We start from the raw sequence: 17,624 nt of genomic DNA on the forward strand, positions 1-17,624 counted from the left end.
GCAGCTATCCAACATGGCATTGATTCAACAAGATGTCGGAAGTGCTCGGGGGGAGGTATGGTCAACCATGTTGTGTATAATGCAGTCATCAATGCAGGTATGGAGGTGATTGGTGTATCCAGATGCCTGATATGCCTTTCCATAGTGTCTCACAAGTGCTCTGTGGGATTGATATCAGCAGAGTTCGGAGGCCAATCGATATGCAGGAAGTCAGAACTGTGTTCTTCTTCAAACTATTCCTACAACAAGTGCCGGATGGCTCGGTGGTGGTGATTTCCAAGATTGTCATCTTGGAAATCACCCACCATCGTTATTCCAGGAAAAGTGTAACATAGCAGGGTGTACACAGTCAGTAAGCGGAGACCACTGATACATTATCCACCTGCACCAGGGTTCGAAGTTCCTGCCAGTGAAACGTGCCCCACACCATACAACCACCTCCACCGTCCTGCACTTTTGATACCAAGCATGATGGATCAAGAGACTCATGTTGTTGATGCCAAATTCGTACACCACCATCCACGGTGTGGAGTAAATAACGTTACTCATCCGACCAGCACACCTTCCAGTCTTTTGACATCCAACTTACATGCTCTGTGCACCAGGCAAATCTTTTTTTACACCGATGGACCTTGAGAAAGAATTCCATAGGGGTTGTCTGCTAGTATAGTCCACAGGTGCAAGCATGCGACACATGGTTATACCATATATTGTTCCGGGTTGGCCCATGTCGTATTGGGTACTCAACTTTCAACAGTGCTGTGCCTGTTTGCCTAGACAAGTTATCAGACTTGGCACTCACCTCTAACATCAACCTTTTGCTGACCTTTGCAGTTTTGCCACCGGGTCATTGTTTGACCATTTTGACGCCAGTCCTGTACACTTTAACTATGGCAGCTCTCGAACATCCCACCAATTCAGCCGTTTGGGAAATTGAGACACCAGCACTTTGAGCACCCACAATCTGCCCTTTATCAAAGTCCGATAAATCCTTCCTTTTACCCATCACGCTCGGGATTTTACTAACTACTGAACCACCAACACCTTATTTATGCTACTTAAGTCGAATAACGCCACACTCTTGTACCTCACGTTGTCACATTCACTTTTCATAGGGGTGATCATAATTCAGTGATCACTTAGTGTATATATTGATTCCATTAGTTCATTGTAGACCTAGTAATAGTAATAGAGGTATGTGATGCAAGAAAGCAATCATATGAGCTTATGTAGCATCAGTCAAAAAAAAAAAAAAAAAAATTACACAACCATTCCCTCTAAATGTTTGTCCAGTTCCTCCTTGAATTTATTTAATCTACCAACTTACAAAACGACAGATGGAAGTTTGTTCCAGCAATTAACCACCAGCTGCCTAAATGCAAATTTGCACACATCTGTTCTACAACTGTCTTTCCTCAGTTTGAATTTATGCCACCTTAGGTTCGTAATCTGAGCAAGTGGAACAATCCCATCAAAATTCAGCATGCTCAACCCATTCAAGGCCTTATACACAAAAATCAGATCGCCTCACAGGTGCCTAGTCTCCAGCCGCTGCAACTTGCAGAACCGAAGCTTCTCTCGGTAAGAGGATCCCTTCATTCCCCTTCACCAATCCTATTGCCCTTCTCTGTACATGTTCAAGGAAATCTACATCCTTCCTAAAATGAGGCCCCCAGACATGTATGTAGTACTCAAGGTGTGGCTTGACCATTGCTTTATACAAAGAGATAATCACCTCCTTTTTCTTGCTGTCAAAATTCCTGTATATCATTGACAAACCCCGTGACCTGCTCTTGCAGCCTATCTGTATTGCACAGAAAACTTCATATCTGACTCCACACTCCCAGGTCTTTTTCATTTTCTACCACCTTAAGTATAGTACCACACAGTTGATACGTTTCTCTGCGTTTACTTCTACTCATATGCAGTACTTTGCATTTGTCAATGTTAAACTTCAGTTGCCACTTCTCAGCTCATCTGCCCAAATTTTCTAGATCCTGTTGCAGAAGCACACTGCCATTACTGTCATTAACAACCCTGCCAACCTTTGTATCATCTCCAAACCATGACACTAAGCCTGATATACCTTCATGAATATCATTGATAAATATACAAAACAGCAGTGGGCCCACCCCTGAACCCTGTGTAACTCCACTAATAACATTAGTCCATGAAGAGCAGCCCCCATTGATTACCACCCTCTTCTCCCACTCAATCTCCGTTTTATCCATAGTAGCAACTTACCCTTAATACCAATTCTGCTCCAATTTGTACAGTAGTCTTCCATGCGCAACAGTGTCAAAAGCTTTCCTGAAATCCAAGTATATGATATCAGAATTATTTTTCTGCATCCAGTTCCTTTGTTACCACATCATAGTATCCAATCAAATTTGTCAGACAAGACTTTCCCTTTACAAACCCATGTTGTGTCAAAATTATTGCTGAGGTCCTGTCTAAATGATCCTGCAATCCATCTTTAACCAGTGACTCCATTATCGTCAATAATTAATAAATCTTATCCAGTCCAATCCCGTTGGTTACAGCAGATGCTATATAATCTTTTGGAATTGCATTTTTGTTTTGTTTTTGCTGAATCCCCAGACTCATTATGATTAGGGGAAAATGAATTTCTAAATCAGCAATGACCCAGAATAACGTTTGTAGTTATACACAATATACTTGCAAGTAATATGAAAAAAAAAACTGATTTTGTGTTACAAATCCGTATCGTAGGCAGGATTCAAATAAATTATATGAAACTAAACCCATAAGCCTGCACCATAACACTTGAATACAGTTGTACGTATCATTAAGAAAGTACAACACAAGGAGAATTTCCTGATTGATGAATGACGAACTGAAAAAGATGGCAAAGAAAATATAAGAATGATAAAAAGTACTGAAGCATTTAGACATTTCTGTAATACCATAGTTACTGATTTGCAAATAGTAGTATACAAATGGTTTTGCTGTGGCTAAGAAAGCAAAGAGCAGGGAAAAGAAATTTTTAAGTATGTGAATACAAGAAAGAGGAGAATAAATTATATCTGACTATGGGCGTGAAAAATTCTTAGATAACTTAATTCAAGTTTCTGATGAATTGATGGCACTTTGCATCAATATTTGTAGATTACCTTTCATACTGAGGAGAAACTGTGCGAGTGAAGCTGGAAAGCACAAAATTAGTGATATTTAAATTCCATATTATCATATTTGCTAGATCTAAGAAACACTGATTTCTTTGGAAAACTTTTATTAAAGTCACCCTGCATTTTATGGTCTGAATAAAAGTCGTTTTGTGGTCTGAAAAAAAGTCTTGAATTAGGGTTGAATTTGAAAGTATCTGCAATTCTGCCCAGACACGATAGGAGAGAGTATATGATGAGAGCCTTGTCAATCAATTCGGCCCTGGAAAGATTGTGCAAGGCTCAAGGGGTAGAATTTTTTTCAGCCTGGTCTGTGCTTATTAACAAAAGGGACTGCTTCTACAGGGATCGGATACACTTAAATAGAAAGGGTGCAAGAATATTTGCTGATGCTATCGAGGCAGTGTTAGGTTGGTCAGAAAACTGCTAGTTTGAGGGGATACAATGACTAATAGATTAACAGTAGCCACTGGCAGATGTGAAAGCAATTCTTGCACTGCTTCTATTGGAATGAGTAGAAGCCTGGAAAACAAGATGCAGGATATTTCAAAGACTTCTGGGAGTCATTGCAGTACAAGTAAACACATGGGTTGTGTTAGGGTAGATAAGGATAGGAACAGGTGCATGTATAGTTGCATGTACACCAATGCTAGGAGTTTGGTAAATAAATTTGATGAATTTGAGATATTGTTCAAAACATCAAAGGCACAAATTGTTGGGATATTTAGAGATGTGGTGTCACAAGGATATAAGGAATGCAGAACTGGAATTTGGGGAGTACAACGTTTACAGAAAGGATAGACAGGATAGGAAGTGAGGAGGAGTTATGCTATTAGTTAAGAAACACATAAAAATCCAAGGAAGTGAAGCCAGTCGACATTGCTGGACAGTGCAGTGTAGAGTCAGTTTGATGTGACATAAGAACTGGGAGATCAAAATTGAAAGTAGGAGTGTGCTATAGGCCTAATGAATCTGATGAGTATAATCAGATTCATTAGATTAATCTGATGAGTATAATAAGGAACTGTATAGGGAAATAGAGTGGGCCAGTAAATCAGAGAGTCTTATAATTGGGGATTTTAATTTCCCAGATATTGACTGGAATTTGTGGGTTGGTCACTCACACAAACTAGCAAGGCTTTTGTGGATTTTTTGCATGATTGTTTTCTGCACCACCATGTTCGGGAGGCAACTAGAGGGAGTAATACTCTTGATTTGATAATCAGTAGTGATTCTTCATGCATTAAGAATCTACAGATAGAGGAACCACTACGTGGCAGTGATCACAGTGTGCTGAAGTGCGATTTACTCAAAGAGGTAACTATCATCAGGGGTAAAGGGAAGGGTTGTTGCTTTTGTAAAGGCGACTAGGATGGTCTGAGACAGTATTTAAATTCTATACAGTGGGACCAACTGATGATGTTACCAACAGCAAATTCAAAATGGGAAGCTACTAGGCTTTACTTACCAACTAAGGAATACTGTACAAGGTTTAGGCCTAAATGGATGTCAGATGAACTAATGAGACATATGTCAGAGAAGAAAAATGCATGAGATACATATAAATTAACACGTGACACAGTAGCCTGTGATAGATATAAGCTGGTCTGTAACCAAGTTACAAAGGAGGTTAGGTAGGCAAAGGCGGATTACGAGAAATCTTTGGCAAAGGATGCAAAAAAAATAGCAAAGAGTTTTTACTTATGTAAACTCTAGAAGGAAGAGGCTGAATTAGATTGGCACACTTGATATCGATGGTTCAACTGTTGATGATCCTGCTCTGGTAGCTAAGAAACTGAATGAATATTTTGCTTCGACATTCACACATGAGGAGTTATTCAGCGAGGGGAATGCCAGAGGTGTATTCAACTCTGGCAGTAAGCTAGATAATCTTGTAATAACTGATATTAAAGTGGAGGAGAAATTCTTGAAGATAAACACAAGAAAGGCACCTGGGGTGGATGGGATCTATCCAGTTATATTAAAGGAGGCAGCAATGGAAGTAAGCAATCCCTTAGCCATAATTAAGAGATCTTCTTTGGACTCAGGGGAGGTACCCATAGACTGGAGATGTGCAAATTTGTCCCCAATTCACAAAGGAGGATCAAAGGCTGACACACGTAATTATAGACCTGTGAATTTATCTTCTGTTCCAGGAAAATTAATGGAGGCACTGGTTAAAGAAGCACTGTAGGATCATCTAGACAAGACTTCAGTTATAGCTCGGACACAGCATGGTTTTGTTAACGGGAAGTCTTGCCTGACCAGTTTGATTGGATACTATGATGCAGTCACAAAAGAACTGGATGCAGGGAATAACTTTGATATTATATACTTGGATCTAAGAAATGCTTTTGATATTGTTGCACACGGAAGACTGCTGCAGAAATTGGAGCAGTGTGGCATTGGAGGCAAATTACTGCTGTGGATAAAGGGGTGGTTGAGGGGGAGAATACAGAGAGTGGTAATCAGTGGACACTGCTCATTGTGAACTAATGTTATTAGTGGAGTCCCTCAGGGTTCAGTGTTGGGTCCATTATTGATTTCTGTATTTATAAATAATATTGATGATGGTATATCAAGCTTAATGTCCAAGTTTTGAGATGATACAAATGTTGGCAGGGTTGTTAAGGACACTACTGATGCTATGCTGCTGCAACAGGATCTGGAAAGGTTGAGCAGATGGGCTGAGAGGTGGCAATTGAAGTTTAACATTGACAAATGTAAAGTGCTACATATGGGAAACAGCAACTCCAGAGCAACATATCAACTCTGTGGTACTACACTGACAGTGGTAGAGAATGAAAAGTACCTTGGGGTAATTGTGCAGGCAGATATAAAGTTCTCTGAGTAGTGCAGACGGGCTGCAAGAGTAGCTCATGGTGTCTTCTCAATGATATACAGTAATTTTTCTAGCAGGGATAAGGAGGTGATTATTCCCTTGTATAAGGCAATGGTCAAGCCACACCTTGAGTACTGTATACAGGTCTGGAGGCTTCATTCCAAGAAGGATGAAGAGCTGCTGGAATGAGTACAGAGAAGGGCAACAAAATTAGCAAATGGAACAAAGGGGTGCTCTTACAAAGAAAGGCTTAAGTTTTGCAAATTACAGTGTCTGGAGACTAGACACCGGCGAGGTGATCTGATAGAAGTGTATAAAGCCTTGGATGATTTTAGCATGCTCAATGCTGATGGAATTCTGCCTCTTGCTCAGAATAATCACATGAGAGGGCATAAATTCAAATTGAGGAAAGACAGATGTAGGATAGATATGCGGAAATTTGCATTTAGCCAGCAGGTAGTTGGCTGGTGGAACAGACTTCCATCCCTTGTTGTTGAAGTTGATATCCTAAATAAATTTAAAACTCAGCTGGAGAGGTATTTCGAACGAACGGAGGGGTGAAGTGGAAGGGGTTTTTTTGGCTGATGCTGCATAATCTTGCTTTCTTGCGTCATATGCCCCTACTAATGCTAAATGCTAATATATATCACGTGCATGCAGTGAGGGTTTTTTTTTTTTTTTTTCCCAGACTGGACATTGCAGGGAGGTCTACACAGCAGCATGTATTCCATGCACAGCTATTGTTAATAACACACTTACCAAAATCAATCAGAAATTCCACTTTTGTTGTGGGGGTGGTGGAGTATTGTTCCTGCAGCTTACAGATATACCCATTTGGGTAGCACATGACATACATTCAGCATCATATAGTTTTTGAGTTTTTTGGCACAGCAGCAACTTAGACCTTATGGACCATATATAATATACAGTCAAATTTCGTTTTAACAAGATCCAAGGGACCAAAGAATATTGCTCGTTATTACTGTTACTCGTTATATCTGCTGTTATAGCTGTATGTTACTTGTTATATCTGCTATTATAGCTGTATGTTACTTTTCCTCTTACTCACTACATATATCACGCACCTACATGCAGAAATATTATTATTATTATTGTTGCTTTTGTATTATTTCTCCCTGATTGGGGGATTCCACTCCGTGATGGGTACTGCTACCAAGTACACAGGGTGGTTGTAATGTCTGGTGTTACTGTTGGTCGAGGAAATCTGACTACTCTACAGGTGTTCAGGATTGCTACTTTCTGGAGTTTCTTGTAGGTGTTTTCTGGGAGACCTATTGCTGCTAGGTTTCTATGCAGAGTCTTTGGTACCATACAGGTAGTTGACACATTATCAGGATGATTGATATTTCTTGCATATGCCACATCTCCTTGACCTCATGTCTCAGGTTCGTGCACTTTTCACCTTTAACCATGTAAAGGAGCAATATATAAAACACACCGGCTTCATTGGCATTAAAAATGTCACTTTGCACAGAAACCTTTTCTTATACCTGGGAGTAATTGTCCAGTCAGATATGAAGTTTTCTGAGCAGTATTTGCCAGAGCAGGTCATTGGGTATTGTCATTGATATACAGGAATTTTGCGGTAGTATGGAAAATGAGGCAATTATCTTGTATAAGGCAGTGGTCAGGCTGTGCCTTGAGCCTCATTTTAGGAAGGATGCAGAGTTGCTTGATCGAGTACAGATAAGGACAACAAGGTTGGTGAGGGGAAACAAAGGGATTCTCTTACCAAGAAAGACTTAAGTTCTGCAAATTACAGTGCCTGGAGACTAGGCACCTACAAGGTGATGTGATTGAGCTGTATAAAGCCTTGAATGAATTGAGCAGGCTCAATTCTGATAGGATTCTTCCTCTTGCTCAGATTAAGAACCTGAATAAAAAAGGTGTGAAAAAATTTGCTTTTAGCCAGCGGGTGGTTGATTGCTGGAACAAACTTCCATCTGTCATTGTGGAAATTAATAGCTTAAATAAATTCAAGGAGGAAATGGATAAACCTTTAGAGGGAATGGATGTGTGAAATGGGTGTTTTTTTTTTTTTTTTTTTTTTTGGCTGATGCTACATAAGCTTGCTTTCTTGCATCATATCTCTCTACTACAACTGTGCACATTTTCACTCAAGTGATTACTCACTTTTTTGTTCACCAACCAGATTTTCCACCTATCTTACCATAAACAATATTATGTTGAGCCAGTTTTGCAGCTTGTAGTTTCAGTAGAGGGAAACCAATAGGAATACAATTTCTTTTAATTGGAAACCAACTCAAAAGATCTTTATCCAGATTACTATTATTACACTTGCACATTTTTTTTGCAATTATGTGTGTTTTTGAAAACAGTAGTAATTCTTGCCTGATTTTTTCAAATGATTAACACAGCTGCTGAGTTGAGTCATTTTTAAAAATGTATGCATTGTTTGTTCCATTCCCTAAGTAACCAATAATTTTAATTTTTTTTCCTAAGTAACGATAATTTTAATTTATTTTGCTCAATGTCAAAATTTTTCTTTTCTCCCCTGCCATTTCAAGTTTAAAAAAAAAAAAGAATGAATGCAATGAAGCACAACAAAACCTAAACTATAGAATCAAAATTTTTTTTAAAAATTCCAAACGTTTCTACCAAGTTTTGAAAGACACATTCACACACAAGATTTGGAATTGCACTGAATTCTTCATTTTGGCTGAATCTGAAAGTTGAACGTTTCATACTGAAACAGAAAATTACATAGGTTAATTTGCCAGAAAAGTTCTCTCCCTAGGGCTTCTGGGAATCAAAACCAATTGGGAAGAAATACAATTCAAAAGAGGATTAAGAGATTGGGAAAATAAAATAAAATGCTAGATTTAAACGTGCACCCGCAACATGGAATATACTTTAGTGTGTAGCAGAATTTTCCTCCCAACTATAGGTAAACATTAGACCTTCAACCTGTAGGCCCTCAGTTCGGCCCTGGAAAGATTGTGCAAGGCTCAAGGGATAGAATTTTTTTCAGCCTGGGCTGTACTTGTTAACAGGACAGACTGCTTCTACAGGGATTGGATACACTTAAATAGAAAGGGTGCAAGAATATTTGCTGATGCTATCGAGGCAGTGTTAGGTGGGTTGGAAAACTGATAGCTTGGGGGAGGGATACAAGGACTAATAGTTTAACAGTAGCCGTAGGCAGAGGTGAAGGTGATTCTTGCACAACTTCTATTAGAATAAGTAGCGACCTGGAACGAGGGGTGTTGGGGGTTTCAGGGACGGATGTCAGTCATCGTGAAACAGGTGGGTATATGGGATGTGTTAGAGTGGCTGGGAATAGGAATAGGTGCATGTATACCAATGCTAGAAGTATAGTAAATAAATTTGATGAATTTGAAGTGTTGGTCAAGACATCAAACGCAGATATTGTTGGGATATCAGAGACGTGGTGTCATACAGATATAACGAATGCCGAACTGGAATTTGGGGAGTATAATGTGTACAGAAAGGATAGACAGGATAGGAAGGGAGGAGGTGTTATTCTGTTAATAAAGAAAAACATAAAATCAAAAGAAGTGCATCCAGTTGATATAGATGAACAGTGCACTGTTGAGTCAGTTTGGTGTGACATAAGCACTGCGAAAGCAAAAATTAGAGTAGGAGTGTGTTATAGGCCTAATGACTTGAATGAGTACAATGAACAATTGTACAGAGAAATAGAGTGGGCTAGTAAATCAGAATGTCTTATAATGGGGGATTTTAACTTCCCAGATATTGACTGGAACTTGTGAGTTGGGCACTCGCACACTAGTCAGACTTTTGTGGATTTATTGGATGATTGTTTTCTGCAGCAGCATGTTCGAGAGGCAACCAGAGAAAGTAATACTCTTGACCTGGTTATCAGCAGTGATCATTCATGTATTAGGAATTTGCAGATAAAAGAACCACTAGGTGGCAGTGATCACAGTGTACTGACGTGGGATTTGCTTAAAGATTTAATTACCATCAGGGGTAAAGGAAAGGGTTTTTGCTTCCGTAAAGACGAGTACAGTGGTCTCCGACAGTTTTTAAATTCTGTACAGTGGGAACAACTGACGATGTTACCAACAGTAAATTCTAAGTGGGAAGCATTCAAGGAATTAATCGTGGAAGCTACTAAAAGTTTCATACCTATTAAGAAATATTGTTCAAGGTTTAGGCCTAAATGGTTGTAAAATGAACTAATGAGACTCGTAGCAGAGAAGAAAAATGCATGGGATGCATATAAATTATCAAGCGACTCAGAAGCCTATGGCAGATATAAGTTAATCTGTAATCAGGTCACAAAGGAGGTTCGGCAGGTGAAGGCAGATTACGAGAAATCCTTGGCAAAAGATGCTAAGAAAAACAGCAAGGATTTCTTTACTTATATAAACTCTAAAAGGAAGGGGATGAATCTGATTGGTCCACTTGACATCGATGGTTCGACCGTTGATGATCCTGCTCAGATAGCAAACAAACTGAATGAGTATTTTACATCTACATTCACACGTGAGGAATTATTAATGTTTGAAAGTGGCAGAAGGTTATCAAATTGTAGCAGGGTGCTTAATGATCTTGTAATAGCAAATTGGAAGAGCAAAGTGGAAGAGAAATTGTTGAAGTTAAACGTAAGAAAAGCACCTGGGGTGGATGGGATCTATCCAGTTATATTAAAGGAGGCAGCAAAGCAACTAAGCAAACCCTTAGCCATAATTATGAGAGCATCCTTGGACTCAGGGGAGGTTCCCACGGACTGGAGATGTGCAAATGTATCCCCAATTCACAAAGGGGGATCGAAGGGTGACTCGAGTAATTACAGGCCAGTTAGTTTAACTTCTGTTCCGGGTAAAATAATGGAGTCACTGGTTAAAGATGCATTGCAGACACAGCATGGGTTTGTTAAGGGAAAGTCTTGTCTGACAAATTTGATAGGATATTATGATGTGGTTACAAAGGAACTGGATGCAAAAAATAATTTTGATATCAGATATTTGGATTTCAGGAAAGCTTTTGACACTGTTGCGCATGGAAGACTATTGTACAAATTGGAGCAGAATGGTATTAAGGGTAAGTTGCTACAATGGATAAAAGGATGGTTAAGTGCGAGAAGACAGAGGGTGGTAATCAATGGGTGCTGCTCTTCTTGGACTAATGTTATTAGTGGAGTCCCACAGGGTTTGGTGTTAGCTCCACTGTTGTTTGTATAGCATTAGCATTAGCATTAGTAGAGGCATTTGATGCAAGAAAGCAAGCTTATGCAGCATCAGCCAAAAAAAAAAAAAAAAAAAAAAAAAAAAAAAAGTGACATAAATAAATAAAAATAACCACTTCCACTTCACCCCTCTGTTCGTTCGAAATACCTGTCCAGCTGAGCCTTAAACTTATTTAGGCTATCAACTTCCACGACAAGGGATGGAAGTCTGTTCCACCCACCAACCACCCGCTGGCTAAAGGCAAATTTCCGCACATCTATCCTACATCTGTCTTTCCTCAATTTGAATTTATGCCCTCTCAGGTGATTTTTCTGAGCTAGAGGAAGAATCCCATCAGCATTGAGCATGCTCAAACCATTCAAGGCTTTGTACACCTCTATCAGATCACCCCGCTGGTGCCTAGTTTCCAGACACTGTAATTTGCAAAACTTAAGCCTTTCTTCGTAAGAGAACCCCTTTGTCCCATTCACCAATCTAGTTGCCCTTCTCTGTACTCGTTCCAGCAGCTCTACATCCTTCCTGAAATGAGGCCTCCAGGCCTGTATACAGTACTCTAGGTGTGGCCTGACCATTGCCTTATACAAGGGAATAATCACCTCCTTATCCCTGCTAGAAAAATTCCTATATATCATTGACAATACACCATGAGCTACTCTTGCAGCTCGTCTGCACTGCTCAGAGAACTTCATATCTGCCTGCACCACCACCCCCAGGTCCCTTTCATTCTCTACCACTGTCAGTGTAGTACCACAGAGTTGATACGTTGCTCTGGGGTTGCTGTTTCCCATATGTAGTACTTTACATTTGTCAATGTTAAACTTCATTTGCCACCTCGAAGCCCATCTGCTCAACCTTTCCAAATCCTGTTGCAGCAGCATAGTGTCAGTAGTGTCCTTGACAACCCTGCCAACCTTCGTATCGTCTGCAAACTTGGACATTAAGCCTGATATACCATCATCAATATCATTTATAAATACAGAAAACAATAAAGGCCCCAATACTGAACCCTGATGGACTCCACTAATAACATTAGTCCACGATGAGCAGTGTCCATTGATTACCACTCTCTGTCTTCTCCCCCTCAACCACCCCTTTATCCATAGCAGCAACTTGCCTCCAATGCCACACTGCTCCAATTTGTGCAGCAGTCTTCCATGTGCAACAGTATCAAAAGCCTTTCTAAGATCCAAGTATATAATATCAAAGTTATTCCCTGCATCCAGTTCTTTTGTGACTGCATCATAGTATCCAATCAAATTGGTCAGGCAATATTTATCAATGATATTGATGAAGGTATATCAGGCTTAATCTCGAAGTGTGCAGATGATACAAAGGTTGGCAGGGTTGTTAATGACAGTAATGGCAGTGTGCTACTGCAACAGGATTTAGATAATTTGGGCAGATGGGCTAAGAAGTGGCAACTGAAGTTTAACCTTGACAAATGCAAAGTACTACATATGGGTAGAAGTAACCCCAGAGAAACCTACCAACTCTGTGGTACTACACTTAAGTTGGTAGAAAATGAAAGACCTGGGAGTAATTGTGCAGGCAGATATGAAGTTCTCTGAGCAATGCAGACAGGCTGCCAGGGCAGGTCATGGGGTTTTGTCAATGATATATAGGAATTTTGCTAGCAGGGAAAAGGAGGTGATTATCGCTCTGTATAAGGCAATGGTCAGGCCACGCCTTGAGTACTGCGTACAGGTCTGGAGGCCTCATTTTAGGAAGGATGTAGCTTTACTTGAGCGTGTACAGAGAAGGGCAACAAGATTGGTGAGGGTAATGAAGGGATCCTCTTGCCAAGAAAGGCTTAAGTTCTGCAAATTGCAGTGGCTGGAGACTAGGCACCTGCGCGGTGATCTGATTGAGGTATATAAGGCCTTGAATGGGTTGAGCACGCTGAATTCTGATGGGATCCTTCCACTTGTTTAGATTACGAACCTAAGGGGGCATAAATTCAAATTTAGAAAAGACAGATGTAGAATAGATGTGCGGAAATTTGTCTTTAGCCAGCGGGTGGTTAATTGCTGGAACAAACTTCCATCTGTCGTTGTGGAAGTTGATAGGTTGAATAAATTTAAGGAGGAACTGGACAAGCATTTGGAGGGAATGGTGTGATTTTTTTTTTTTTTTTTTTTTTTGGCTGATGCTGCATAAGCTCATACATTTGCTTTCTTGAATCACATGCCACAACTACTACTACTACTACATCCCCATTACATGGGGTGTTTGGGGATTTTCACTAGAAAATCTTTGAACTAGAATTTTTACTGAAAAGAGAACTATGCTTCTTGTGGTATTGTTTTGGTGCCTACTGCCGTAAAAAGATTCTGAGAATTGTTGAAAGGGTTATACGTAAGTAAATTGCTATCAGCAGGGATGTGGAAAGCGATATGGGGGAAATGTCATAAACAGACAACAGAATTATAGATCTTAGTCCATACAGCAGGTTGGCGACCTTTGTAATAGCTTAAAGATTTGCTCATTACACCTGTGAAGCTCTTAACTACCATGATTGTTTTAACCATGAAATATTGTCATAAAATACATCATTTCCAATCAACTCTTCTCTGTTTGCTCACAGTATCAAACTTTCGCTGTAACCGTACTCATTACAAATGAGTTTGACAGTATATGGTGCAGTGTGGTCTGTGAACTCTGAAAATCTGTGTGTAAATTGCCTCGGTTCTGAGGTTAATTTGCACATTCTGTTGGATAAAATATCCAAATTTCCTTGAGGAAAAAAACCATGCTACCCCCATCTGAGACCAATTAACTCAGCTATTTTGTGAAAAGGGCCCCTTAAAAGTTTTTTTTAGGTGCTCAGAATTAAAACTTGAGTCTTTTCCACCCCAGTGTGGAGAGGATGGTGATTATATCTATTGTGCTACCCATGAAGGCTCAACGCCATATGTGGCATGCTACAGGAAAAGGTTAGCCACCGCCTTGTTGTTTCTTAGCATATCCGAGTGTGTTTTTGCACATCTTACTGGAACTCAATCTTTATTTCCATGAAAAAAGAAATGATTAAACCCTGCTTCCTATACAATGTTATGGAGACTATACAATTCCGGTTCCTATTCAAGAGACATTTGAATAGCCAGTAAGCTCCGTTATTTCCCAAATATTAATTCAGTCCTCAATCTTTGCGATCACACCTCATTAGCAGAATAATAATAACATAATATGCAGGAATTGATCTACATCTCTTAGTCCTGCAATTCCAAAATATTCGCTTAGGAACCTTAAAGCAGTGTTTCTCAAAGGGTGTGCCGCGTCACATTAGTGTGCCGCAAAATTTTCCAAGTGTGCCACGAAATCTTAAAAAAAAACTAGCGTCGTTTTTATTTTAACATCATTGTCCGAATATTTTATTTTGGTTGTAAGAATTGTTTGCATAACACAAATATAATATAAGTATAAATAAAAAAATTGTTAATATTATTTTTCGTTCTATTTATTTAATTTAGAAATTTCTTCTTCTATGACTACGTAGGTGTGCCGCGAAATTTTTCTTCTTTGGAAAATGTGCCACGAGAGTAAAAAGATTGAGAAACACTGCCTTAAAGCATACTAATTTTAGTTACCCCTGGTATGTAGTCTGACAGAGACATGTAATGAACACCTTTGGCTAATTTGGATTATTTATTAATCTGTAAAATTATATTACTACTTGACATATGAACATGCATTCTGTGAATGTTTGTAGCCCGGCAGTAATGAATGTGCATTCTGTACTGAATATTGTTGCAGTTTAAAAAAGATGCAAATATCTGGCTGGGGACTGAGGTGTCAATAGAATATTTTTGAAGTCCAGCACTGAAGAAGCACAAGTATGTCAGTATGCTCTAGTTAAGAAATGCAGAGATTTTGCCTCATCACTCTCAACATTTTCAGAGAGAAAATCTGTATGGAGTGGGAAAAAGGTAGTCCTGGGCTGGAACCTGTGGCTAAACCAGTGGTAAGGCTTAAGTCAGTAGAATTCACTTTATGTATATTTAAAGGTGTGAATGCACTGCTGATCTCTGTTTATACTTTAATTGTCATTAACACATAAATAAAGTAGTGATATTATTATGGATTAGTCTTGGAAAATTTTCTGATATTCAGAATGATAAAAAAATATATATCTATGGTTCAGATGAAGATCACAATCATGTTTCCGGGTATGTCTGGTTGGTGTAGCTCTGTTGATAATGGTAGATTTTTTACATCCCTCCATTCCTCTTTTCCAAAACTATAAGAGGCAAATGAAGTTTCATATAGCTTTGGCTGTTTGTGGGGTTTGTTCACATCACTTCTGGTCTTTGTGCATCATTAACTGCTAATTTTTTCAGTATTTTGAATTGATTAAATTAATTTTTATTCGTAATGATTCTACTATTTTCCAAGTCATGTAAGTAGAGCTGCTACGTATGGTACTGTAATATGGGCAGTAGGAACATGGAGGAGGGTTATTGCTTGTCATATTATTACAAGGAGAAAAAATTTTTTTTTCTTGCTGAATAGGGTTCTCCCATATTTTATTTAAAAAAAGTAACTGAAATAGCCATTTTTCATTAGTATTCTTCTTTTGCAGCATGATTTAGAAGTAAGTTCTATATTCCCATATTTTATTTAAAAAATGCATATTTTTTTCACCACACTTCTTGTATGGCATAATTTAGTGTAAGTTCTTGGCATTTGCAGATTCTGATGAGCTAGTATAAAAAAGAGTTTGCCATGCTGCTTCTTATGATCATCACTTGGTTGGATATGCAATGCAGTACTTTCTGTTATTTGTTGACTGGCATACTTTGTAGATATTTCAAATAAAATTGATTGTTTTTTATAACATTACGTAATACTTTTATTTGTTGTGTTTGTTATTTTCTGTTATTTGTTGACTGGCATACTTTGTAGATATTTCAAATAAAATTGATTGTTTTTTATAATATTACGTAATACTTAATTATTTTGTTTTTATTTTAATTTTTGTTCTCTTGCTTATTATGTAATTTAGTCTGGAGTGTCATTTCAGGTGTTTGCATATGGGAAATCCTAATGATGGGAGTGAAACCCTTTCAGGGCGTAAAAAATAATGATGTTATAGGAAGGATAGAAAATGGAGAAAGACTTCCTCTCCCACCCAATTGCCCCCCTCGTTTGTATAGTCTAATGTCACAGTGCTGGTCATATGAACCCTCAAAAAGGCCCAGTTTTAAAGAAATTAAATATGTATTAAGGTATGTGCATGTTTATTCATTCTCATACATAATAATGATTTCTGATGTGTAACATTGTTGTGTAGACATTATGATTATTGTCTACACCTCGGATGACATGATATGGATGATATTGTGTCACCTAACAGGCCACAGATTTTTAAGTTTAATATTTGTAAAGTATTGAGTTTTTTCAGATGTAGTGTACCAGTGGTAGTCCTCTTATCACTAGATTGCAATGCTTATTAATTTTATTTCTTCGTTTTTAATAATACTCTATTTAATTATTACTAAATGCATCTGGGCATAATATTATTAAGAGTATAAATTATCTATGTAATATTGGTGTGGATACACCACAGACAACTCTTAAACAAAAAAACTACGATAGTAGTGTAAAGGACATCATTTCATCTGTATCTCATATTGTGCTCATCCTTCACAATGTTACATTGCATTACTTTGAATAAGTAATGCTTCACTAATAGAGAAGACTGTTATTACTTATTCTCAGTGGGCACCACCACCCAGTCTTCTCTATTAGAAGTGTTAGGCGATACCAGGGTACCTGCCCACCCACCGATGAAAAGCCAACTAGCCTTGAAACGGTGCCTTCTGGGTGTTGGTGCCCACTGAGAATTAGTAACAGTAGTCTTCTCTGTTAGTGAAGTGTTACATATGCATGGCAACTCATTGTGAAGGATGAGCACAATATGAGATACAGATGAAATGATGCCCTTTACACTACTATTGTAGTTTTTTCATTTAAGAGTTGTTATTGTTGTTATTTGGTTTTTAGGAGCATTAGCAACTAAGGCCATATTGCTCCGGGATATGCGGTGGTCATTCCCTGACCTTTCCGCATCCTCCGTATTTGGTGGTGACGGGCTCGAACCCCGGTCTAATCAAGAAGCGTGTGCTATGCACTGCTGCTCCTTCCCACCTGGCTACGGAGGCGCCTATTTAAGAGTTGTCTATGGTATATCCACACTAATATTATATACATAATAATCTATATATTAATACAGAAGCCATTTCTTGAGATGATCACTGTCAATGATAGGCCCAACAGATCGGGCTGAAAGTGATCTCAAATTGAAGATATGTCTTCCTAGGTGTGCAGAGAGATGGTAAAATTTTAAAATTCTGAATAGCTTTATTTTATGGAATGGCCTAGTTTTATACTACAAACGAGAATAGTTTAACATTCACT

General features: G+C 38.7%; 1 protein-coding gene across 1 annotated transcript in view; it reads left to right on the plus strand.

The window, feature by feature from the left end:
- The window catches only part of LOC150081130 (focal adhesion kinase 1-like), a 1,307,299-nt gene that overhangs the window by 801,589 nt on the left and 488,086 nt on the right, over positions 1-17,624 (plus strand). The window contains exon 20 of the mRNA XM_090380936.1: positions 16,228-16,432. Within this exon, the coding sequence (XP_090237062.1) occupies positions 16,228-16,432 (205 nt within the window). The remainder of the gene's footprint in view (positions 1-16,227; positions 16,433-17,624) is intronic.

Source organism: Mastigoproctus giganteus, chromosome 9, assembly GCF_048544385.1.
Source record: "Mastigoproctus giganteus isolate SK-2022 chromosome 9, ASM4854438v1, whole genome shotgun sequence".
Lineage (NCBI taxonomy): Eukaryota > Metazoa > Arthropoda > Arachnida > Uropygi > Thelyphonidae > Mastigoproctus > Mastigoproctus giganteus.